Source organism: Bos javanicus, chromosome 29 (genome assembly GCF_032452875.1).
Source record: "Bos javanicus breed banteng chromosome 29, ARS-OSU_banteng_1.0, whole genome shotgun sequence".
Taxonomy (NCBI): Eukaryota; Metazoa; Chordata; class Mammalia; order Artiodactyla; family Bovidae; genus Bos; species Bos javanicus.
Genome location: NC_083896.1, coordinates 45125537 through 45151154, shown reverse-complemented (window position 1 = coordinate 45151154; position 25618 = coordinate 45125537). Strand labels below are relative to the sequence as shown.

The 25618-nt window shown below is 52.6% G+C and overlaps 2 protein-coding genes across 5 annotated transcripts in view; one reads left to right on the top strand and one right to left on the bottom strand.

Moving 5' to 3' along the window:
• RCE1 (Ras converting CAAX endopeptidase 1) overlaps positions 1–5140 on the bottom strand; it is a 108004-nt gene extending 102864 nt beyond the window's left edge. The window contains exon 1 of the mRNA XM_061407112.1: positions 5123–5140. The gene's annotated coding sequence lies outside the window, so the exon portion shown is untranslated. The remainder of the gene's footprint in view (positions 1–5122) is intronic.
• The window catches only part of SPTBN2 (spectrin beta, non-erythrocytic 2), a 41504-nt gene continuing 20442 nt past the window's right edge, over positions 4557–25618 (top strand). Inside the window, exons 1-12 of one of the 4 annotated variants that reach the window (XM_061407086.1) lie at positions 4557–4936; positions 12018–12196; positions 17334–17485; positions 17918–18091; positions 19152–19243; positions 19387–19467; positions 19780–19895; positions 22204–22316; positions 22438–22625; positions 24039–24156; positions 24752–24910; positions 25232–25534. In XM_061407086.1, coding sequence (XP_061263070.1) covers positions 12040–12196; positions 17334–17485; positions 17918–18091; positions 19152–19243; positions 19387–19467; positions 19780–19895; positions 22204–22316; positions 22438–22625; positions 24039–24156; positions 24752–24910; positions 25232–25534 — 1653 coding nt within the window. In that variant the 5' untranslated portion in view covers positions 4557–4936; positions 12018–12039. Of the gene's footprint in view, positions 4937–5584; positions 5603–7677; positions 7769–12017; positions 12197–14579; positions 15032–17333; positions 17486–17917; positions 18092–19151; positions 19244–19386; positions 19468–19779; positions 19896–22203; positions 22317–22437; positions 22626–24038; positions 24157–24751; positions 24911–25231; positions 25535–25618 lie in introns of those variants that run through there. The other 3 variants (XM_061407088.1, XM_061407085.1, XM_061407084.1) reach the window with 3 other exon arrangements.

Here is a 25618-nt window from a genome sequence, read left to right as displayed (position 1 = left end):
AGATGAGGGAAGGGCCCAGAGCAGAACACCGTCACCAACAATAACAACAAAACTACCTGACAAACAGAAAGGAACTCACAAAAGAAACAAAGGAGGGACCGCAAGGGTTGACGGAAAAGCAGGAGAGGGTGGCAGCCCTAAACCAAAGGAAGAACACTTCAAGAAGCAGGTACAACTAGAGTCCAGTGCTGCCAAGAGAGATAAGATAGCAATTGGAAGTCGACACTGCATTGAACAGTAGGATTACTGACAACCCGGTTGAAAGCAGCTTTAGAGGAGCAGAAGTTACGTTTATATTAAATCAGTTGCACCAATGCTTATCTATCCCCTGCACTTACTGTCTGTCCCTACACTAACTTCTTCCAAATGCACATCTTCAGTCCAGACCTTCTCTTTGAGCTCCACACCCAGATACAGTTGATGACTCAATATCTCCAAGACCAGCACTCTCTTCACCCAAACCTCATCTCAGCAAATGGTACCTCCCTCCCTTCCTCCAGTTGCACAGTCCATCCACAGCAAATCCTTTTTCCTCACCACCGCCCCTAGATCTAACCCATCACCACATCTTGTCAGTCCTTTATCCCTGTGTGTTCCTCTGTCTCCATTGCCCAGTTCAGGCTACCATCTTCTCTCTCAACTGAACCATGGTGGTAGGCTTCTAACTGGTTCTCACATCAAACTGAATACCCACTCCAACATGTTCCCCACACAGCAGCTGGAATAATCTTTTTTTTTTTGGAATAATCTTTAAAAAAAAAAAAAAGTAATTTAAAGCTGCCGTGTCTTAGTTGGAGCACCCGGGATCTTTGATCTTTGATGGGACATGTGGGATCTAGTTCCCTGACCAGGGATTGAACCTGGGCCCCCCGCACTGGGAGTGCAGAGTCTTGGCCACTGGATCACCAGAAAAGTCCGCTGGAGTAATCTTTTAAAAATACAAAGTTGATCACTTCACTTCCTTGTTTGAAATCCTTCAGTAGCTGCCAGGATTCTAAAGGTAGAAACCAAAATTCTTTCAATGACCTCATAAGCCGTGTGTGGTTTAACCATTGCCTCTCTCCCAGTCACAATGCACCACATGTTTCCTCTGTTTTCCCTCCACTGGACTTCTGTTTCTCACATGCAGCCTGCAGCATCAGGCTTGCTGTCCGCCAAGACCTTGGGCAAGGCACTGCATCTCTAAATGCTTCCATTTCCACTTCTGTAAACTGGGGTTAATACATACCTCCAGATTTGATACAGAATTAAATGAAATGTTATGCATAAAGAATACAAACAGGGAACTCCCTGGCAGTCCAGTGGTTAGGACTCTACCCCTTCACTGTCAGAGCCCCAGGTTTGATACCTGGTCAGGGAACTAAGATCCCACAAGCAAACCACTTTGGCACGGCCAAATAAATGAATATAGAAATATAGTCCCCAGTTAACATTGGTAACTGCTAATATTATTCCCCATTCTCTACCTGGTTAACATTTCTCATATTTCAGATTTCAGCTCAAATTATTTGAGGGACATCTCCCTTGAACCCCCACCACCCCCCAACTCCCTGAGCAGGCTATGACTCTTAAATTCTCACAGAGCATCCTGAACTTTTCATTCATTCTACAGTTCTTTGTGATTATATATCTGAGGGTTATTTTGTTAATGTCTGTCAACCCCGCCAGCCTGTAAGCTCCAAGAGGACAGAGATAGTGTTCATTCTACTCGTGATTAGAGATCCCCAGATCCCAGCACGGTGCCTGGCATATAAACCAGGTTGGTTTTGAATGAATGTTTGATTGAAAAAGAGGCAAGAGAAGTGGAGCCAATGAGCTCTGATGGCTCAAGAAGACTGTCATTGTAAAGATTAAGGGCAAGACATGGAGAAGGATCCAGATTTCTGACTTGTTTTTTTAAGCTGGCAGATACTTGAGCATGTTTAAATGTTGATGGGAAGGAGCCAGAAGAGAGGGAACTCACCAGAAGGAATGAGAGTCATGGGGCTTCGTGCAGGAGGGAATGGGACTTGGGGCAGGCGCCAGAAGAATCAGTCTCAGAGGAGGGACGTTTTCGATGGCACAGGAACGAAAGCTGAGACTTCAGTCATGTCTGTATGTTTGGTGGCGGGAAGTCATACCAAGACCTTTCAGGAATCTTGGTAACATTAAGTCGCAAATCTGGATTCTCCAAGAAGCTCAGCATATATAGTAGACATCATTCCATTCATTTTCACCACTCATGTAAAAAGGAAGCAGGCATTTTCTTCATCATTGACTGTACTGACGCACTGCAGAGCAAAATAGCAAGTTTCCAAAGCAACTCAGTAACAGAGCTGAGACCAGCGATCTCAGTGTTCTCTTTATTGAACATGCCTCCTCCCCGTATGGTAAAAATGACAATACAGTAAAATAATAGCTGGCACTGAGTGCTTACTATGCACGGGCACTGTTCTAGTACTTCATCTGCAATAACTCATTTGATCCCCACATTATGATATATTTTAAGATAGGAAGCTGAATTCCAGGGAGGTTAAGTAGTTTGCCCAAGGCAGAGATGGCCAAAGTAGATTTTAAACCCAGAAGTCTGACTCCAAAACTGATGCTTTTTAAAGATATATATTTTTTTTATTGACATATAGTTGATTTTCAATGTTGTGTTAAGTTCTGATGTACAGAAAAGTGATTCAGTTATACATATATATTCTTTCTCATTTTCCTTTCCATTACGGTTTATTACAGGATATTAAATATAGTTCTCTGTGTTATATAGTAGGACCTTGTTGTTTATCCATTCTACATATAATATTTTGTATCTATTAATCCCAAACTTTAAAAAAAAAGTCTTTATTGAACTTGTTACAGCACTGCTTCTGTTTCATGGTTTGGTTTGGTTTTTTGGCCCCAAGCCTGTGAGATCTTAGCTGCCCGACCAGAGATCAAACCTGTACCCTCTGGACTGGAAAGTGAAATCTTAACCACTGGACCACCAGGGAAGTCCCCTCAAACTGATGCTTTTAAACCACTCTCCTATACTCCTTCGCTGCTGCTACTGCTGCTGCTAAGTCGCTTCAGTCGTGTCCGACTCTGTGCGACTCCTGCTCTAGCAAAAGGGAAAGAACATACACGGAATCAGAAGACTTGGTGTCTCTATCATGAACTGACTCTATGTGCTTGGCTTTCACTTAGGTGTCTAAACATCAGTTTGCTCATCAATAAAATGAGAATGAGAATGTTCACTTATGAGGCTTTTAAAAGAATGATGAAATGTTGAAAAGGGGAAACCACTATACGCATGCGTGCTAAGTCGTTTCATTCATTTCTGACTCTCTTCTCTGTCCATGGGATTCTCCAGGCAAGAATACTGGAGTTACTGGTTGCCATTTCCTTCTCCAGGAGATCTTCCCGACCCAGGGATCAAGCCTGCATCTCATTCCGTCGCCCACATTAGCAGGCAAGTTCTTTACCACTAGCACCACCTGGGAAACCCAAATCGCTATATACAAGATATTATCGTCTTGCTCATTGGTTCGATTCCTGGGTGGGGAAGATTGGCTGGAGAAGGGATAGGCTACCCACTCCAGTATTCTTGGGCTTCCCCTCGTGGCTCAGCTGGTAAAGAATCTGCCCGCAATGCGGGAGACCTGGGTTCGATCCCTGGGTTGAGAAGATACCCTGGAAAAGGGAAGGCTACCCACTCCAGTCTTCTGGCCTGGAGAATTCCATGGACTGTACAGTCTGTGGGGTCACAAAGAGTCGAACATGACTTAGCCACAGCTAAGATCGACACAGTCAAATTAAAAAAATAAAATAAAAGCCTGAAATTACAGCTAATGGTGAAGTATACCCCAGAAGGCCAAGTTACAGTTTGGTGGTAGAATACTGATTCCAGTTTACTGATGGAATCTGACTATCAGAGCTGGGAGAGAACTTCAAGCTCTTTTTTTAGTGCAACTCACACACCAAGCCCTCTCCCAACCCATTTGATAGTCTAGGAAGACGGAGGCCAAGTAGGTGAGATGACACAACTAGTTTGGATTAGTAGCAGGACTCTTTTTTTAAACCTTGAAATTGTTTTCAAGTGGGTTTAACACAAACGATTTCACTTTACCAAAATCTTATCCGGAAAGTACTTCAATTACTTACACATTTGTTTCACTATGTATACCTTTACCTAAAGGAGCAAAATCCTAAAATGCCATTACCCATAAATAAACAAAGCCTTAAACCAATAATTCACACAAAGCCCATTCTTCACATTGCCCTTATTTGGCCATTTCAGGCATATCCCAGGTAGAGACAGGCCCACATGTTCAGGGGCAATAAAATTGAATAGTTATATCCAGACTGCTCTGTGCAAAGTTCAACTGACTGTTATTAGTTTATCTCTGAGCTTCGATTTCAAGTCAGAAAGAACTGTACGCTACCTCTTAGAGCTGGGGAGGGGGTGGCAGTTGGGGAGGGAATCACCCGAGAAAATTCACTTTTAGCACCTACCTGGCACTCTTTACTATTTGGGTATAATTCTTTTCTCTCTTAGGAGATAGCAGTTCACCTTGGTTAATGACCTCAGATCATTAGACCACTCGGATGCCACTAAACCAAGGAGAAACCCAGCTGTGCCAGGCCTAGACATGTCCGTCCCCACCCCCATTCCCTTTTAAGACAGTGAGTAGGCCGGAATTCTGGTTGATAAATGAGAGGAGCTGAGAAGGAGCTGAGAGGAGCTGCAGTGATGACTGTTCTGAGAATCTGATCTGCGAGGAGACGAATCTCCACCACATGGTACCATGGAGATGCTTTGGGAAAGAGAGCCGGCCTCCCTGACCGAAGGAGGACCAGAGAGGGAAGGGATGGATGAAAGAAATGCTTAAAGGGAGATGGACTGACCGGAGGTGCCCAAAGAGGAAAAAATCGGGACGGAAAAGAGGCTGAATACTGGGAAACCTTCTGGGCGGTGAGTGTCGTTAAAGGAAAGATCGCATGTTCCGGGGATGTAGATTTTGTGCGAAAAGCGGAGCAGGGACAAAGGTGGGGTACTCAAACAGCGGAGACAGCCCCGCAAGCGGTGGGGGGTACCCAGACGGCCAGAGGGTGACCAGGGCCGGCGAGGAACGGAAGGCGGGGCTCTGGGGGCACTCACGGGGTAGGCGGTGGGGGGTCGGGAGCCGGCGGAGGAGCCGACGCCGCGTTCGCCCCGGGGAAGGTCAGCGACCCCGGGCCGGGGAGCTAAGCAGAGACCCGAGAGGGGCCGTGGTTGCCATGGCGCCGGGCGGGGAGGGGGTGACTCGTGCCCCGCCTGGAGCCCCGCGGGGCCGCCGGCTCCAGATGGTCCCCGGCCTCCCGCGGGAGCCGGCGGCCTGCGGCAGGGGGAGGCTATTGTCCTCCTTCCGCGGCGCCGCAGTCCCGCCGCTCGCGCCCGCGCACCTCCACGCGCCCCACCGCCGCCGGCCCCGCGCGCCCCCCGTGCGGCTCGCGCCCCGTGACAGCGCCCGCCCGCCGCCTGCCGTGCGCCCGGCCGCCGCCCGCAACCGCCCCACGCGGCCGGGCTGCGGGCGCGGCGACTCCCGGTGCGCCCCCGCCCGCCGCCCTCCCGCCTGTCGGGCCAGCGCTCCGCACCCAGGTAGGTGCCGGCGCCGGGGCGCGCTTTGTCCCGGCCGGCTGGGCGGTGCGCTTTGTGCAGACGTGCGCGGGCGGCGAGGTCGGGGTTGGGGTCCGGACGGGTCGGGGGAGCCGGGGCGGGAGGATGCGGCCCCGGGTGCTCGCACCCTCAGGGTCCCTGGGACTGGATGGAGAGTCAAGCGCCAGCCAACCAGGTACCCGTGTGCGGCCGGTGGGGATCGTGGCGTGCGGGACGCGGGCCTCTCCGGAGCCCAGAGAAGAGTCTGGAAGAGTTGGGGCTGACAAACGCGTTAGGGGAGCAGGTCGCCGGGCTCTGCGCGTGTGTGACAGTGCCCGCTGTTCGCGTCGCGGAGGCGGGCCGGCCGGCGCCGGTCCAGGCGCTGCGGGCGCGCTCGGCGGTCCCTGCCCCGAGGCTGCCAGCGCCCGACTCCCTCCCGCTAGCCGGCCGGGGGCTCCCTGGGGAGCCGGGTGGGCTTCTCCTCGCCTCTTTGGTAGCTAGCTCCACGCTCTCCTTTATGCTCCCCCACAGTGTGTGAGAGAAGGGGACACGGTTGGCCGTGGTGAGCGGAACGCTGCCAGAGGAAGAAAGGAGAATGAAACCCCTGCGGGTGGCGGGGAAGTGGCAGCGAAAGGTGTCCCTGTGGCCAAGATGTGTGCGTTCGGCTTGGAGTCCGTGGGCGCAGAGCTAGCGGGCAAGGCCTCCTTCTGGGGTGTTCCAGCGCCAGCGCCACAATCGGGCCTTTGCCATCCCTTCTGGCTCGGAACGACTTCAGCCCATTAACCCCGTGGCATTGCATGCTTGTCTGAGCTGCAGGCTTGCCCCGGTCCTAACCTGCTACATGCTGTCTCCATGGGTAGTTTCTCAGCGGCCCTCCTCCCCTCCGAGGGCAGCTACAATTCCAGCGCTAGTCGGTTCAGGCACCGGCAGGGTATCTACAAACCAGTTTTCCTTGAGGGTGAAGGGGGCAGAGTGAGTCCCAAATCTGTGTCTCAGCTTGAGGTGCGGGGCAACCTCTTGGCATATTCAGAAGAGCAAAGGAGTAAGGAGGAAAAAGCTAATAGGGATCTTAAATTTGTTCCTTAGGGAAACTGATGTAACCCATGGGTTACAGACTTGGGGGAGGGGCGTAGCAAGGGAGTGAAAAGTAGTCTGAATAATTCTGCCCTGAGTGGAGGATTCTGAAGGACAAGATGAAGCAAAAATCCATTCCCACTCTCCAGCCCAATTCTTAAGTTCCTTGGAGGAGAGTTCCCGGTGCTTTATCAAGCCTATTCCCTTGAGGGAATAGGCTGGGGTTTTGTCTCTTGCTTGTCTTGTCTCCCTGTGTGCATCTTCCTTTTGCTATCTTAGCAGCCCTGAGTTTGTGATTTCTTTCTCCTTTTATCTCTTTGCTCGTCCATTCATACTTTGAGTCCCAGAAGATTTTTACTTTGCCAAAGTCCCCACTCCTTCTCATCTGTTATCCCTCCTGCTGTCATTGGTTCAACTCCGCCTCCTAGCCCTGTCTCCAGCCATATCGCCCTCCTTCCGGGCCTCTGATTCGCCTGTGTCCGGCCATCAGCTCTATTTGTCTCATTAGATCTCAAACCCACTCCATCTTCATTTTCCTCTCTCCTTGCCTGAGGCTTCCGGCTCTTTGTGGGTCTTGGGGTTTCTCGGGGGAAGTTGTATTTGAATTTAGCATGGGATAGAGACTAAACAGACCCAGAAGCTAACCTCAGGTCACACTCACTCCTAAAACGTTGTGTCTTCTCTGCTCTCGTAGCTTTTCTAATTCTAACTGCTCCTCATCTTTGGACAGCAGTGGTCCTCAAAATGTGGTCTCTAGGCCAGTAGATTTAGTGTGCCCTGGGAACAGTTTAGAAATGCAGATTCCCAGGCCCCACCCCCAGATCTCTTGCATCAGAAGCTCTGGGGAACAGGGCCCACTGGTCTGTGTTTTAATAGCCCTCCAAGTAACTGTTATTCATGCAAGTTTGAGAATAATCCTGAACTTTAGAGATGAGGAGCAGAGGCTCTTCTCTGATGCCATTTTCATTCTTTCCTTGTGTTTTTTCTCTAGACCTAAAAAAAAAAGAAATGCATTTGATGAGAGTGGGGAGGAATGCTAGCCCATTCATTCAATATCTCTTTATTGAATAGCTATCATACTAGGAAAATACAAAGGTGAGTAAAACCCAACCCTTGTCCTCAATGGGTTAAAAAGGGAGCAGGCAGAGAGACACATAAACAACTAACTGTAATACAATGTGATAAGCGTAATAATAGCAGCATCCTGAAGTGCTGTGGGAGCACAGAGGAGGGAATGATCAACTGTCTCTGAGGGAGGTAGAGAATTAATCAGGAGGAGGATGTGGCGAGAGAGGGAATTAGGGTACAAGACAGACTCTAGCCAGAGGGATTGGATTTCTAGCTTTACATGCCAGCAAAACGGAGGGAAGGGGAGGGGGCAGCTGCCCTGGAAGACAGGCACTAGGCTGAGCAGTGCTTGGGCGGAGAACCTAGCAGGACCCCAAGCTTGCAGCTGGCGAGAGTTGGCTTTCTCGTAGCATGAACAATGTAAGCTACTCAGGTCTGGCCTCCAGGTCAGCGGCTAAGAATAAGGCGTTGGTGAAACTGTAATCTGGATTAGCTGCTGTACTGTCCTCTTGCCAGAGTCCAGGAATCCATGGAGAACAATCAGGTAGATGATTCTCCAGCAAAGAGAGAGACGTAGGTGAGCATGAGGCTAGGGGTACAGGCTGACTAAGGAAATAAGTACGGAGACCCAGATCACAAGCAAGGAATGATAAATCAGAGAAAAGAAACCAGGGTGGGATCTATCTAAAGAAACAGAAATCTATAGGACTCCGAAGATGGTAGCAGGGAACACAGCATATTGTCCAAAAGGCCAGGGGGCTCCAGAGCCCAAATGCTTGGAAACCAAAACTCAGAGGCCCTCAGAACTGCTGTGCTTAAGGACACCAGAAAGCACCCTATGGGGACCTGTGATCTAAGGACACCAGTGCCATCTTGGTTCCTTATCCATACAATGGCAGGCATCCCTGGAAACTCAGGGATGAAAAGCATGTATGTTTCGAATTGGATTTGGCCAGAGGGCCATTTTATCTGGGAGAAGGGGAGGCTCCAGCTTCACATTTTCTCCCCCAAGTTATAGGAGCAGCTCTAACAGCTGGACCTCACTGAGAGGTCTGGATCCCACACCTCAGTCCCATCAGGGGGACCAAGTTGGATTAGCAAAAAGAAGCCAATACATGTTTGGTTTTGTGCAGCTTCCAGGGGTCCTGGGGACACACAGTTTGGAAACGGGGTCACAGTCTGCTGCTTTGCGTTTCTGCTTTCTGTGGAGTACAAAGACGAAGCAGGGTTTGAAAACCTCAGAGGCCTTCAGGGACCAAGTAGGTAATAAAAATGTGTGACAAGGCTGGGAAGGAGCCAACAGGGAGTGGCGGGGTCTGGAGAGAAATGGCAAGCATAGGCCCACCTGAAGAATCCCAAATTAGTGGGGTTTTTTTTTTTTTGGTTGCACCGCACGGCTTACATGAACTTACCCCCACCAGGGATTGAACCTGGGTCATGGCAGCGAAAGCCCAGAATCCTAACTGCTAGGCCACCAGGGAGCTCCCCCAAATTAGTTCTTTTACAACAGCTCACTGGCCATACCCCTGGAGACTGGTTTTAGGAGGTTTGTGATTTCTGATAAAAGAAAAAAAGGGTCACAGAATAGAAGGGGAGCATCATATATGGCAGGGGTCCCCAACTTTCAGGATCTAATACCTGATGATCTGAGGTGGAATTGATGTAATAATAATAGAAATAAAGTGTATAATAAATGCTTGAATCATCCCCAAACCATCCCCTCCACCCCCAGTCCATGGAAAAATTGTCTTCCACGAAACTGGTCCCTGGTGCCCAAAAGGTTGGGGACTTCTGGTATATAGGGATTTTTTCAGGCAGGTCTATGCAGGGAGGGGCTTCCCAGGAGGCACTGGTGGTAAAGAACCTGCCTGCCAATGCAGGAGCCATTAGAGACTAGGGTTCGATCCCTGGGAAGGGAAGATCCCCTAGAGGAGAGCATGGCAACCCACTCCAGTATTCTTGCCTGGAGAATCCCATGGACAGAGGAGCCTGGTGGGCTGCAGTCCAATGGTCTCAAAGAGCGTGGTCACACACACTATGCAGAGAGAGCGGGCGTGCTGGGAATGTCCATCCCAGAGCTAAGTGTTTGCATGGCTGCTGGTGGGGAAGCCCTAAGCTGAGGGGCCCAGAGACACGGAATTCGAATTGGTCCTGGGCTTTGGACTGCTTCCCTGTCCCATGGTTGAGAGTGTTAGGGGACTCTAGCTCAGGTCGCACCTTGCCTACAGCATTCTCTCCTCAGGATGCCCTGACTCTGCCCTAGAATTTATTTTTATATAAATATTTACAGAGCAAATTGAAAGACTCTGCTGGGGATTAGGGGAAAGGATGGATTTTAAATGAGAAAGGAGTCCTAAGCTTAGTGGAAATGAAGCTCTCTTTCCTACTGGTGGTGGTTTAGTTGCTAAGTCGTGTCCCACTCTTGTGACCCCATGGACTATAGCCTGCCAGGCTCCTCTGTTCATGGGATTCTCCAGGCAAGAATACTGGAGTGGGTTGCTAGTTCCTTCTCCAGGGGATCTTCCTAATGCAGGAATTGAACTGGGGTCTCCTGCATTGCAGGCAGATTCTTTATCGACTGAGCTATGAGGGAAGCCCCTCTTTCCTATTACAGGGAATGAAAAGCCCAAATCTAGGAACCTGAGACCTGAGCTCCCAGGGAAATCCTCGCTGTTTTCCCTTTGGGAGAAAGGGGAGGGGTAGGCAGTCCTGGCCTTCAGGTGCCTCAGGTTCCGCTTCGTGGAACCACTTAATGACAGAAGCCAAGTTCTGCCCTGTGCACCCATGGGAACACATCTCCCTCCCCACCCACATCTCACCACCCATTCTTTCTTCTGTCCCCCCAAACCACACAGGAGGTAAGGTACTTCCTTTCCAGAACAAGAGACTGCCAAGGTCATAGCCTCAACCCTCTGAAGTGGCGCTAAGGATTAAAATAATCTTTGTATTTGAGAGGCACTAGGAAAATGAGAAATGCAGAATTTGGGGTTCAGTTACAGAGCCAGCCCCCTCCATGCTCTTGAATGAGTGCTGAAATCCTCGAGAACTTTGAACTGTAGAGTTTTGTTTAAAAAAAAAAAAAATCCCTAGAAACTAATCTGAAGCTCATTTGTTAGTTTTGAGAAGGACAGGGTTGTTTGTGTAACACAGAGCCGTGAGTTGTGCTGGCAAGCATCCATGGTCCCAGTTTCCCCAGCCTGAGCCCTGGAAGGGAGGGATGGCTGTTGATCTCTCTCAGGGAGCTCTGAGGGCTCCAGGAAGTTCGAGGAACATGTAAATATTGTGATTAACAGCTTGTCCTCCAGGGACTTCCTTGGTGGTCCAGCGGTTAAGACTCTGCACTTCCAATGCTGGGATGCGCAGGTTTGATCCCTAGTTGGGGAACTAGGATCCCACATGCTGCCCAGGGAGGCAAAAAAAAAAAAAGCTTGTCCTCCAGCGTCAGAAAGAATCCTGCTTCAAAACCTAACTCTACTCCTTCCAGTGACCTTGAACCCTGGTTTAACTTTTACGGAGCAACCTCCTCATCTATGAAATAGGGATGATAGTGGTCCCTCGCCCCACAGAGGTGATGCATGTAAGTGACGAGGACACATATCACAACTGATACTCATCGAGCACCTATTAAGTATTCTCTGTCCCAAACAAAAGAAAGAAACCGGGGAGAGAACCATTCTGTGTCCTCCGTAAAACTCCTGGGCTCTGTATCCATACTTGCTAGCAGTGCATCAGGCTTGGCCTGAGAGCAGGATCTGGGTCTTTCCATCTTAAATCGCTTCCAGGGTACAGGAAGCCACCTTGTGGGAGGCAGTAGGGGAGGTGCAGGGCTCTGAACAGTTTGTGGAACCAGGAATGAAAGGACTCTGGCTTGTACTCCCTATTGCCCATGGGGTCCCAGGCCTGCTTCTCGCATTGCCCTGGAGTTTACACACTGCTGTCCAGAGCCACCCCGATGGCCATCGCCACCTTCAGCTCCCTGCCTCCTGCCCGTCTCTGGCCTGAGGCTCTGGAGCCCTTTGTCTCCACTATGTCACTCTGAGACACCGCCGCCTTCCGACCTCACTCCATATGTGTCTGTTGTGTTCCTGTCTCTCAGCTTCTCCACCATGGCTTCTCCTCTCCCACCGGGGGTGATTTCCACTGGCAAAGAAAGCAGCCACAGTCTTTGGTCATCAGTAGAGTGGAGCAGATCTAGGGCGGGAGGAGAGGAAGACATGTTGCGTGGTGGGCTCAGTGGCTTCGAGATGCCCCTTACCAGCCCCATTTCCCCTTGCAGGAGCAGGAGGCCACCCACCACCATGAGCAGCACCCTGTCGCCCACAGACTTTGACAGCTTGGAGATCCAGGGCCAGTACAGTGACATCAACAACCGCTGGGACCTGCCCGACTCGGACTGGGACAATGACAGCAGCTCTGCCCGCCTCTTTGAGAGGTCCCGAATTAAGGCGCTGGCAGGTGAGGTCAGGGGAGGGCTGGGGGAAATGTTGAGGATGCCGGGGAGGGAAGCTTGTCTTGAAGAGTCCTTCAACTTCATGGGAAGACCGACGCTCTTTCTAAGCTACTGCACTAGAGTGGGAAATCCAGATCACTCTACCAAGCCCTACTCCGCAATGCCAGCCTCAAGAACAAACCACATGCAATCCACAAAGTGCCCCGGCTTCCTTCCCCCCAAGCAGGGAGAAGCCGTGCTGATGCTGAGACTCAGCCATGCTCCGCTCTGCGCTCAGCTGACTGCCTGGCCCCTGTCCCTGAGTCACGTTCCTTAATTCTTTTGCATTCTTAGTCTTGCTGTTCTATTTCCACCCACCTCTCCCTCCCTTTCATCCTCTCCTGTCTTCCTTGATTCTCACTGTCATCTCTCACACCTGTTACCCCTCCCTGTTCAGTAGCCGCTCCTCTCCCTCCCCACCTGTTCCTTCCACCTGCCTGCCGCCTGTTCCTCCCTTTAGTTCATCTACCCGTTCCCTGAAGCAGGTTCCTTCCACCCACCCTGGTTTCCACCGCCCATCCTCCTGGGTTGCTCTCCACCCACCTCAGCCCCTGCCTTCCCCTATGGCCTGGGTTCTCCCCTTCAAGCTCCTCTGAGCACCAGCAAACCCGTTCGACGGGCCTCCCTGCGTTCTGGGGAGGAGTTGCCATGGCAACAAGAGTGCAGCTGCCAGCTGACACCACCGGCGGCTGGCGTGGGGCTGAGTCACCCACACACCCCAAGGCCACCCACCCTGTTTGGTTTCCCTCCTCCACGCCACCCTCATCTTTTCCACTGACCTGCTGGCCTCCCAGCCCAGTGCAGTGGAAGAGGTCACAGCTACTCCTCCCCGAGAGGCAGTGCTCCCAGCGTGGTTGGGGTGGCCTCCTGGATGAAGGGAGACACTGGCGGGGGGCGGTTCCCAACCTTGGCTGCACTTTTGACAGGATCACTCAGGGATATTTCCACAAATACAGGTTCTCAAACCCCTTTCTGGACACAATGAATTAGAGTCTTTGGACCTATGGTCCAGAACTCAGGGTTTAAAGCTCTTCGGGTAATTCCATTACTTCTGGGAATCCCTCATCATTTTCTCCTGTGCTCCCCTGTCCTTCTGGTTAGGGCTACACTCAGGCTTGTGAAACACTCATCACTGTTTCTATCGCTGAGCGAAGGCAGAAGACGTGGGTCATAGAGAATACTAAGTCTTTGGGATACTTTGGTACCCTGATTTTGGGTAGGAGTAGCCTCTAGAATGTCATGACAGCTGTGTGCACATGACGTGTGATACCCAGGACTATTTCGATGTGTGCTCAATGCATGCCAACCCAGGCTGACGGTAGGCGTTTATCTGTACCACTAAACCGGGCTCTTCTGAGGAGGCCTTGCTGTATGGGCTTTACCCAGCCCTGCGCCTTGCACCAGCAGGTGCCAGAAAATACTGAATGAAGGAGGATGGGAGGGGACAGGAGTGGGCTGTAAGTGACAAGGGCTGAAGCCCACAGAAAGGTGGGACGGGAAGGCTTCCCTGGTGGTCCAGTGGCTAAGACTCTGCTCTCCCAAGGGGGAGAACCAGGGAGAACCTGGCTCTCCCAAGGAAGAGTCGGGGGACCTGGGTTCAATCCCTCATCAGGGAACAAGATCCCCAACTCAAGATCCCACTGCAGTAACTAAGACCCAGAGCAGCCAAATATATATACATATATATATATATATATATATATGGAGAAGGCAATGGCACCCCACTCCAGTACCCTTGCCTGGAAAATCCCATGGACAGAGAAGCCTGGTAAGCTGCAGTCCATGGGGTCGCTATATATATATATTTAAGTGGGAAGGGAGTCAGGTAGATGTGCCCAGCTGTGGGTGTACTGGGGGCCTGGGATGGCCTGGCCCCAGGACGGCCTGATGGGCCCCAGGGCCGCCTGATGGGCCCCAGGGCAGGGAAGGATCTGGAACTGGAGGTGAGAATGACAAACAAGGGAGGAAGATAACACCATCTATTTCACAAATGAAGGAAAGTAAGCAACCAGTATAGCCCCGTGCCTGGCTAGTACTGAGCTGGCTTGGCCCTTCCCGGGATTTCTCTTTCTCGGGGCTCTCGGAGCTGGGGATCAAAGCCCACGTCCTGAGCGGGACCTCCCAGAGTCACAGCCAGGGGGCATCCTCAACACCCCTGCAAACCTTCGGAAGCAGGACTTGACCTGGGGCGCGGGGGAGGCGAGGGATGCGGGTGGGGACCGGCCCTCTTGGGTCTGGTGCACTCCGAGGCAACTCCAGGCCAGACCGGCAGGTCTCGAGGGCGCTGGCGGTTCCCTCCTCCGGCCCGGGGGCCCAGCCCTGCCCCAGCCGGCCGGCTCCGCCCCGCCCCTCCCCCGTCACTGTCCGACCTGTTTGTCTGGAGCTGCCTCCGTCTCCTCTCGCCGCACCAGGTGCGCTCTGCCGACGGGTGCCGGAGCGCTCGGGGGCTCGGACCTCCCGCCGCTCCTTTTTCACCCAACTCCTCGAAACTTCCACCGCCCTCGGGCCACACGGCCTGCTAGCCGGGACCCCCGGCTCGCGGGGGAGCGGATCCTCGACGCCCCGCCCCGGCGCGGGCAGAGCATGGACTCTGGGCCGCGGGCGATCGAGAGGCAGCGGCACCATGAATGGGCACGGGGTGGGCAGGGCGCCCGGGTACGGCCTGAACGGGGCCGGCGAGTTTTACTGTGAGGCGGTGGAGGGGGCTCAGAACCCCGGGGGGCTCCTGCTCTCGCCCGCTGCCTTCATCAACCCGGCTCAGTACGCCAGCGTGCTGGAGGGACGCTTCAAGCAGCTTCAAGGTGGGCTCCGGGGGTGGGGTGGTGGGCTCCGAGAGGAGGGCTCGGGGGGCGGGGGCCACGGCTGGAGCCGCCCGGAGAGGGGGCCCCCACGGAGAGAGCGGCTGGGGGCGTGGGAGAGGAGCCGGAGCCAGGCCCCCGGGGTGGGGGGAGCATCTTCTGTGACTCAGACGGTTTGTGTTGGGAGACAAAGTGCCGGGGGAATAATTACAAGTGGCCGGGAAATCCGCGGACGCTGACAGAGCCGGAGAGGCTTGGACCCTCTGGAGTGGCGGCGGTGCCCCGCTGGGCGTGTGTCCCCGGGGGCGCGGAGCGCGGAGGCGCGGCCCGGTCTCCCTGAGACTCTCGGGGGTTGGGGAGGACGCGCCTGCCGGGGTGGTCCGGGAAGGAGGCAGGGGACTGAACCAACGGGGGAGGGGCCCAGGGCGTTTTGCTGCCCTGGATTTCTGAATGGGTGTTTGAGTGTGTGGAAACCGGGGAGTGTGTCAAAGGGATCTGGTGCAGACGGGTTCAAGTATGGGTCTGAGGCGGCTGTGTTCACTCTAGCACGCATAGGCCAGTGTGTTTCTCCTGGGGGCCGTGGTGTTCTGTGTGCCTGCGGATGTTTTGGACACCTGGTAAAGTTACGCTCTGTCTCTGGTGGTCGGCTTTGCACATTTTTTTTTTTTCCTAGCTGCCCCCTGTTTCCACATCTTACCCCTTTTGTGCTGCCTGTGAGCCAAAATGGCCTCAGCCTCGTGTGTCTGGCATGAGGGCAGACTCCCTGGATCCAGTCGTGGCTGGTGATCAGGTGGTCCCTGGCTCCCGCAGGGCCTGTGGATCCTAAGAGGAGGCCCACAGGGCATCAGGCCCTCTGAGCACTTGGTAGGACGCTGAGGTTGTCCCAGGTCCCCTGTTGGAGGTAAGAAAGACAGGAACAGACATGGGTGTGTCGCTGTGTTTTATGGGTGAGGTGCATAGGAATGTGAGATTAAGGGGTGAGTCTTTTCGGTTTCTGAGATGCTGGTGCTAAGAAAAGACAAGTGAGTCTTCAGCCCTGGCCACTTGGGTTGGGTCCTTGCACTGGGCCTCTCCAGGGGGGGCATGAGGAAATCCCAGTGGCCAGAGCAGCTTCCAATGGGCTGAGCCTCTTCCCTCACTTTGTCATTTGTATTTTTTCTTTTTTTTTTACTGGAAGAAATTAATTTATCAGTCGTGGATATTACCATAAATAATGAGGCAAGAGTATACTGAATACTCATATACTGAAACCCAGGCTATAAAAATGTCGGGTCCAAGGCTTAACGCTCCTGTCCAATTCAACAAACCTTTGTAAACGTCTCCAATGTGTCAGGGTCAGTGGTATTCTCGATGTCATTTATAATAATTTCAATTTTTGTTTTTCTGGGAAATGTAACAGCATCCCGTCTCTCAGCAGCAGCTCCCCCTGTGGACAGGCAGTGGGCATCTCGTCACTTTTTGTGAGATTGACACTGAACTCTGCCTGGCTTTCCCCTGCCCCACCCTGTGTTTCCTGGGTTCACTTTTTACCTGTTTCCAACTTCCACGATGATGTATTCACTCTTGACTTTGGAATGTTGGTGTCCTGGGACAGGATCCTCTTGCAACCAGTTGAATGAACCAGCCCAGAAGTAGAGGAGCCCGTCTTTTCTTTAAATTATCCCAGGAGGGCAAGCTGACTCAGGAGACCCGCAGGCTCTATAATGTCACATCCTTCTAATGACCACTTGGAAGAGCTGCTGCTGTAATTGAAGTCCATACCCTCTCCTTTGCCCACTACCAAATGGGAACAGCCATAGCTCCTGCTGGACCGACCGGAGCAACTCTTACTCTTTCCTTCGGGTTAGATCATGCCTGAATAACAGTAACTCATCCAGGAGACATTTCATGCGGCATCTTACATGCGGTGTCTCAGTCAACACCATGACTTGTTGAAAGAGAAAGTAATGTGCCCATTTTACAGATAAGGAAAGTGAGGCCTTAATGGATTAAACAACAGGATTTCACCACTGATACACAGCAGAGCGCTGATCCCAGGCCTTCCCTGCATGTCCCCTGCTGTAATTTCTTTCATCCTTCCTTCTCAAAGCCTGTTTTCCGTCTCTGTCTCTCATTTTTGTTCTTGACCCTGGTCATGAACTCATTCCAATTTATTTCCCGACTTTTCAAGTTATGGGTTTTCCCCTCGGCTATATTCCTTCCCTTCCTCCTCCCCAGACCTCACTTCCCCAACCCCACCAACTGATGTTTAGAAGCAGGCTCCCGGTTCTTGAAGGGCAGAAATGACCCCATGTTGCCGCCACAGATGAGCGAGAAGCTGTGCAGAAGAAAACCTTCACCAAGTGGGTCAACTCGCATCTGGCCCGGGTGACGTGCCGGGTGGGCGACCTGTACAGCGACCTCCGGGACGGACGGAACCTCCTGAGGCTCCTTGAGGTGCTCTCAGGGGAGACGCTGGTGAGCTGGGGTCGCCAGGGAGGAGGTGGCCTGAGAGACAGTGGCCAGGGGGACAAGCCCTGGGGGTGGCCCTGAGCGAGAAGAGTGACACCACGGAGCAGAAAGCAGTGGCTGCCTTCTGCTCAGAGGATGGTTTCAGTTTGAGAGGCTTTGCTGTGTGGATTAAACCAGGAACATTGCTTCAGGGAGACAGGAACAGTGGCCCCATTGAAAACATTTTTTTTCCCCACTCACTCTGGGTGCAATTAATTCCCTTGGGAATCTTAATCTGCTCCAAGCCTCATCTGCAACTCAGCTTTAGCTTCCCCGGGCAGTGCCTGTGTTCCTGAGGGAGGTCATGGGGAAGCCGTAGGAAGCAGGGCCCCGGGAAAGCTAGGAGGGAAGGAGGAGGAGGCCCACAGGCCCACGGCTTTGTGTCCCCTCCCTCCATAGCCAAAGCCCACGAAGGGCCGCATGCGGATCCACTGCCTGGAGAATGTGGACAAGGCGCTGCAGTTCCTGAAGGAGCAAAAAGTGCATTTGGAAAACATGGGCTCACATGACATCGTGGACGGGAACCACCGCCTGACCCTTGGGCTGGTGTGGACCATCATCCTTCGATTCCAGGTACCCGCATGGTGTCAACTGGCGTGTGCCCTGCACACCAGTGCAGCATCTCCCATGGTCACTGCACACATGGGGGGCCCAGAACCTCACACACTGGGGCAGGGGACGCTCATCACTAAACAGCACAGAGGCCAGCGTGGGTGTTGTCAAACTGCTATGGCAAATTCCCTGTGGCCTGGTCCGATGCTGCTGCTGCTGCTGCTGCTGAGTCGCTTCAGTCGTGTCCGACTCTGCGACGCCATAGACGGCAGCCCACCAGGCTCCCCCGTCCCTGGGATTCTCCAGGCAAGAACACTGGAGTGGGTTGCCATTTTCTTCTCCGGTGCGTGAAAGTGAAAAGTGAAAGTGAAGTCGCTCAGTCGTGTCCGACTCTTAGCGACCCCGTGGACTGAAGCCCACCAGGCTCCTCCGCCCAGGGGATTTTCCAGGCAAGAGGACTGGAGTCGGATACCATTACCTAGTCCACTGGAGGACCACATTTGGGGGCACAAAAAACCACAGAGAGTGTTAGAACTGCATTTGGGGTCTGGTTACCAGTCCACTCCTCTACCTCAAACTCTGCTCGCCTCTGTCAAAAGAATAGCCACCCAGCTCCTTCTTATGCTCTGAGCATCGCCAGTCCAGAGTCCTAATGCCATCACAGCTCTCCTGATCGCCTGCTTACACCCTGAGTGTAACTCCCTGCTCCTTCCAGCCCTAAGCAGAGCTCCATCAGCTTCACCTTTGAAGCCCAGCTCTCAGGAAATGTTCACTTCTCCACCTGTAGTTTTCCCCTCAGCAAGAACCAGCATCTTTGCCTTCAAGGCACTTCCTCTTCTGAATTCCCACCCCTTTCTGCTGCCTCAAATCCTTTTGACCTGGAGTTCTGTGGTCATTAGTCCGAGAAGAAAGGCCCTAGGCTGTATCCCTAGGCCCCTAATTGAGGAGTCTAAGGAGCTTCTGAGCATCTCTGATAACTCCAGGACATCTCTGATAACTGAGCATCTCTGATAACTCCAGGAGCTATTGGAAAGGAAGCTGTTCAGAAAGTGAGGGCCTTCCTTCCTTCCTTCCCTCTTAGATCCAAGACATAAGTGTGGAAACAGAAGACAACAAGGAGAAGAAGTCAGCCAAGGATGCCTTGCTACTCTGGTGCCAGATGAAGACTGCTGGGTGAGGCTGCCAGAGAACATGGCCTTGGAGGGCTGGATGCACCAAGGCTGTGCAGTAGGAAGGAAGGACGGGGGCCCAGGAACTATGAGCTGTGGATCCATCCTGGAGACCTACTCACTGTCTATCCCGGCTTCTGTTTATAGGTACCCCAATGTCAACGTGAACAACTTCACCACCAGCTGGAGAGATGGGCTGGCCTTCAACGCCATCGTGCATAAACACCGGTGAGAAGACAGGGGTTGGCCATCCTGTCTGAGCTGCTGGATGGGTTGATGACCCAGGGGCCCGCACACACACGTAGACAAAGCAGTGAGACAAGCTGAGCTCCACGGCAGTCAGGAGGCGTGAATGTTCAGAGAAGAGCCCAGAATGTGGGGGTGCTTCCTGCACAGAGGTCTTGCGATGGGAAGTCGAGGTGGGGAGGTGCAGTGGGGGTGGAGGGCTTGGGAACTTAGAGATCAAGATGGGGTGGCTTTCCTTTTCCTCTTTAGGCTCTCATGTGCCCTTGATTCCTTCTCTATTCCCTCCCCACCCAGGCCAGACCTGCTAGATTTCGAGTCCCTGAAGAAGTGTAATGCACACTACAATCTGCAGAATGCCTTCAATCTGGCTGAGAAGGAGCTGGGACTTACGAAGCTGCTGGATCCTGAAGGTGGGACAGAGCTATGTGAAAGAGCGGCTGTGGGCTAGAGACAGAAGGTGGATGACGGATGCCAAGAGCTGAGGGCGGGGAGAACGGAAGTCCCTGCTGGAGGTTTACCTGGTTTCTTTGGGGGGGGCGGTGATGGAAATGATCTGGAATTAGATCACGGTGATGGTTGCACAACCCTGTGAATATACAAAAATCCACGGAACGGTGTACTTTAAAAAGGTGAATTTTATGGCATAAAAATTCTATTTCAGTGTAGGAAGAAAGGCAGCCCTGTGTGGGGTTTGGTTCTATCCCAGCCCTCCACGAAGCAGCTCTGTAACACAGAGCTGGTTGCTTGGCCTCTCTGTGGCTCAGTTTCCTCACCTCTAAAATGAGAATATTTTAAAAAAATAAAAATAAAAAAGGACTTCACTGGCAGTCCAGCAGTTAAGACTCCACACTCCCAACGCAAGGGGCATGAAGAACTAAGATCCTGCAATGCCCCATGGGGTGGCCAAAACATTAATCTTAGTCTACAAGGTCTCTAAGGGCCCCAGAATTCTAGGGTTCTAAATTAAGCTCTGTGACCTTGAGATCTCACCAAGCACTGGTATCATGGTCAGTTGACCCTGCTGGTTGGTCCCTATGGTTCTGATCTAATGCCCATGAGACTGGGAATGGCCACCGGGCTTTGTTCTGTACCTGACATTGCGCTTGCGTGCTAAGCCACTTCAGTCGTGTCCGACTCTTTGCGACCCTATGGACTGAAGCCCACCAGGCTCTTCTGTCCATGGGGATTCTCCAGGCAAGAGGACTGGAGTGGGTTGCCATTTCCTCCTCCAGGGGATCTTCCTGACCCAGGGATCAAACCCACCTGTCTTAAATCTCCTACATCTGCAGGCGTGTTCTTTACCACTAGTGCCACCTACTTGACATGCTTTAACTAACTGAATTCTCACAACACCCCTCTTTGAAATCAATTTCATCATTACACCATTTATGGAAGAAAAGACAGGATTCTGTAAAGGTTATGTGACTCCCCCAAGGTCACACTGCTGAAGGAGCTGAGATTTGAATTCAGGCAGCCTAGCTCTAGAGCCTGTTTCCTGAGCTGGCTTCCTGGGAGAGCAGAGAACAGTCTTGGTACAGAAAAGAGCAGGACAGAAGGGCCAAGGAAATTTCCAGCATTTCCTTGTTGGAAATGCTCCTTCTGAGGTTCCCTGGGCAGATTTGGGACTTGGCTGTTTTCTCCCTGTTTTCCATCCCACCAGTAGCCCCTTTTCCCATGCCCTCTTAGTCCAAAATGACAAATATCAGCTTAACAATGATTGAAGCAGGCCAAACACAAGTCTCCTTGGAGAGCATTTGAGAAGCATAGTGATGATAAAGAACGTGGAAGTAAAACTTAGTGTCCTAAAAAAAAAAAAAAAAAACTTAGTGTCCTGTAACTTTCTGAGGTGATTTCCACAGCTCCCACCTGGCTGTGGGTCGGCCAAGGTGGTCAGGAGGGCTTCTAGTCTCAGTCTTCCCTGGAGGTAGGATACAATCTGGCCTAATTAAGAGAACCTGGGGATTTCAAGTCATAGTCAGCCTTGCTGTCCTCGAGGTAGACGCTAGTATGGCTTGAAGGACACTCACGTCCTGGGCCCACAACTGAACTTTGAGAGTGGGGTTAGAAATAGCCATGCTGGGGCCTTCCCTGGTGGTCCAGTGGTTAAGGTTCTTCTTCTATTGCAGAGGGTGAGGGTTCGACCCCTGATCAGGGAAGCTCCGCATGCTGTGAGGTGCAGCCAAAAATAATTTTTTTAATTAAAAAAGAAGAAATAGCCATGCCTGTGTCCTGAGATGGCCCTGAGAATTGGCCTCTGTCCCTGCTCCCAGGGCTCCCTGGGTCCATCCCTCTGGACATCCCAGGCTTCATTCATGCCTTCTGTCTTGGTGCCCCTAAACTGCATGACTTCTTGGACATTTTTCCAGCCCACAAGCCCACAATCCATCCCCAAGTAGGAATGCTGTTTCTTGTCTCTCTTCCTCCAAGCAACTCCTTTTGGTCTCCCCATTGGGAAAACTGGGTAAAAGCCTCTTTGGGCATCTGGGTTTTATTCTCTGCTTGTTTCTTAGAGGAAAGAAGTTAGCTTTTCATGCCCTTTTAGTCCAAATGGTTAATCTGTCATTTTTCCTCTGAAGGGAGCTGGAGAGATAACCTCGTGGAGCTGGGAGGGGAGTAAGTGATTGGGATTGGGACTGGAGTAAGTGATTCAGATTGTGGGCCTACTTCTGGGAGGCAGGATTCTAATCTTTGTCTGACCTGAGTGATCCTTTTTCTCAGATGTGAATGTGGACCAACCAGATGAGAAATCAATTATTACCTATGTGGCTACTTACTACCACTACTTCTCCAAGATGAAAGCCCTGGCCGTGGAAGGCAAAAGAATTGGCAAGGTACACTCCAGCATGGGGTTGATGGGCGTACAGTCCAGAGGAGGCCTGACCTGGGGTCCTGTTCCCCTGAAGCAGGGGCAGGGGAGGACTGGGCCGGTGACCCCACGTCGCGGTCTCACAGGTGCTGGACCACGCCATGGAGGCAGAGCGCCTGGTGGAGAAGTATGAATCCCTGGCCTCCGAGCTGCTCCAGTGGATCGAGCAGACCATCGTGACCCTCAATGACCGGCAGCTGGCCAACTCCCTGAGCGGAGTCCAGAACCAGCTCCAGTCCTTTAATTCCTACCGCACTGTGGAGAAGCCACCCAAGTAGGTGTCCCTGGGCGTCACCCAGCCTCGGCTGGCCTGCCCTGAGCTGTGCTCACACACAGGAAGCCTAAATTAGGGGGGCCTTTTGGGAGAGAAATTTGGCAGCACAGAAATTCAGTGGCTGCTCATTCCCCCAGCTCAGAGTGCCAGGAGCAGCACCAAAGCAATTTTTAAAAAAAAATAATTATCCATTACACGAAATCATGCTATGGAAATGATTGCTGTAGTACATAGAGCTGGTGCAGTCCGCTCAGATAAGATTGGTCTGGGTGTTGCAACAACCCAATCCTAGTTTAAGGACAGGGCATTGGACCTGACAGGTGGTCACTGCTGGCAATACAGGTGTGTGGCTTGTCACTTCCGTGCTGCACAGCTTCTTATCATTTATGTATTTTAGCAGTCGACTGTTGAAGTGTGGCTTGACTGTTGGGCAGTTCTACACAGAACATGCTAAAACTTCGATTTTTTATTTGTGACCTCTTTCGGAGTTAACGTGTTTTGGCTCCAAAACTAGTATTATTCCAGAAACACCCTTTTCTGCGCTTTCCGGGGAATGATTTGAGGTGTGCCCTTTGACCCAGAAAGTCCTCTTCTGGGCATTAAACAAAAATGTAGCTTTAAGGATTTTCACAAAGGTGACCTTTGTAAAAGAAAAATAAGTCATGGGACAGCCACTGAAAACAATATTGAAGAAACGTGTTTATTGACCTGAAAAGATGTCCATGGAACATAATAGAAGACAGCAGAGAGCAAAGGGTTAAGCGACCAAGGTTCAGAGTACCTGAGTTCAAATCTTAGCTCTGCCATCTAGCCCTGGTGAGCATTGGGCATCTTATTTAGCCTGCTTGTGCCTCGGTTTTCTCATCGGGAAAATGAGGGTTATGGGAGCATGTAGTGAGAACTAAGAGTTAGTGTATGCAAAGCCCTGAAAGCAGGGCCTGGCGGTCAGCGAGCGAGTCCTCAACAAATGTTAGTCATGGTTCTCATATGATCCCGTCTGCAGACTTGCCTGCCCAGGGTGACAGTGCTTGCGTCTGTGTAGTTTTCAGTTGTTTCAAAATTAGGTTCTTGGGACTTCCCTGGTGGTCCTAGGACTTGGCAGTCCCAATGCTGGGGGCCTGGTTCTATCCCTGGTCAGGGAACTGGATCCCAGATGCCACAACTAAGAGTTCGAATACCGCAGCTAAAGAACTGGAGTCCAGCACGGTCCAATCAATTAATTAAAGTAAATCCTTAAAAAATAATAAATAAAATTAGGTTCTTTTTAAACGAGGATTTTGCCAGGATTTTCTGGCTTTCCCACAAAGCTTTTCCGAGAAGAAAAGCAACACGAGACACTTCATTTTGAAACATAATGAGACCCCAGGCCCCTCAAGGGCTTTGCCTCTGACCCGACTCGGCCTCCTGCCTCAGGTTCACCGAGAAAGGCAACTTGGAAGTGCTGCTCTTCACCATCCAGAGCAAGCTGCGGGCCAACAACCAGAAGGTCTACACGCCCCGCGAGGGCCGGCTCATCTCCGACATCAACAAGGTCCACAGCCTCCCTTCTGTGTCCCGGTCGACCCACCCTCAGCCGCAGCCCCTCCTGTCCCCGCCTGAACCCTCAGCCCGGCTGCCCCCCATGGAACTCCTGTGGTCATGGACTCCCATGACCTCTCCCAGTCCCGCACGTCCTCCCCTCTGCCTCCATCTGTCTCTCTACGCAAATTAGATCCCAGTCCCTTATCTTGCTCAGCATGTCCCCAGATCTCTGGCCCTACTTTTATTTCTTTTTTTTTTTTTCACAAACAATGTAAGATTAACAGAAGTAACAGACTTCACCCCCCAGTCCCACCACCGCAGACAAGTCCAGCGATTTCCACTCGTCCCCACGCCCCTCCCATCTCTGTCCCCAGCAGACGTGTTTCTCACGTGGTTCTGTGGCACAGCCGCCACCTGCCCGGCTCCTCACACTTCCCTGCACAGGCATCTGATCGCATTCCACAGACCCACTAGACCAAGCTGCCCTGGGACCCACCCTGCGCCACCCCCCCGCCCCCGCCAATCCCCCTCAGCCCTCCCCACCCTCACTTCCTGAGCCCTGGTTCCTGGGCGCTAACCTGGTCTCCACGGTCTCCACCTTGCAGGCCTGGGAGCGGCTAGAGAAAGCCGAGCACGAGCGCGAGCTAGCCCTGCGCACAGAGCTCATCCGCCAGGAGAAGCTGGAGCAGCTGGCCGCCCGCTTCGACCGCAAGGCCGCCATGCGGGAGACCTGGCTCAGTGAGAACCAGCGCTTGGTGTCCCAGGTAGGACGCAGGGGGCTCCTGGCCCACCCAGGCAGGTCTGGAGACACGGGGAGTTAGAGAGACAGAGGTGGATAAGGAGCCCTGCCGCGTGGGGAGCTAATGAAACAAGAACTCCATGGCTCAGATGAGCAGACCAAGAACCCGGGAACTGGAGGCTTGAACGGGAATAGGGCTGATGAGCCAGGATGGGGTGGGACAGATGGGACGCCTAGAAACACCCCCTGGAGCTGGCGTCTTGCAGCAGAAGTGCTCTAGGGCGGGCAGGGGGTGAGCAGAGCGGTGGCCCCCAGCCCCCAGACCTCCCTCCCTGGCCCGCCCCAGGACAACTTCGGCCTGGAGCTGGCCGCCGTGGAGGCAGCGGTGCGGAAGCACGAAGCCATCGAGACGGACATCGTGGCCTACAGCGGCCGGGTGCAGGCGGTGGACGCCGTGGCCGCAGAGCTGGCCGCTGAGCGCTACCACGACATCAAGCGCATCGCCGCACGGCAGCACAACGTATCGCGGCTCTGGGACTTCCTGCGGCAGATGGTGGCAGCCCGGCGGGAGCGGCTCCTCCTCAACCTGGAGCTGCAGAAGGTGTTCCAGGACCTGCTCTACCTCATGGACTGGATGGAAGAGATGAAGGTACCCGCAGATGCTGCGGTCGGGCCGAGATGGTCGGGACCGTGCTGGGGGGTGGCGATGAGCAGGTTCCCTCAGCTGCTCAGC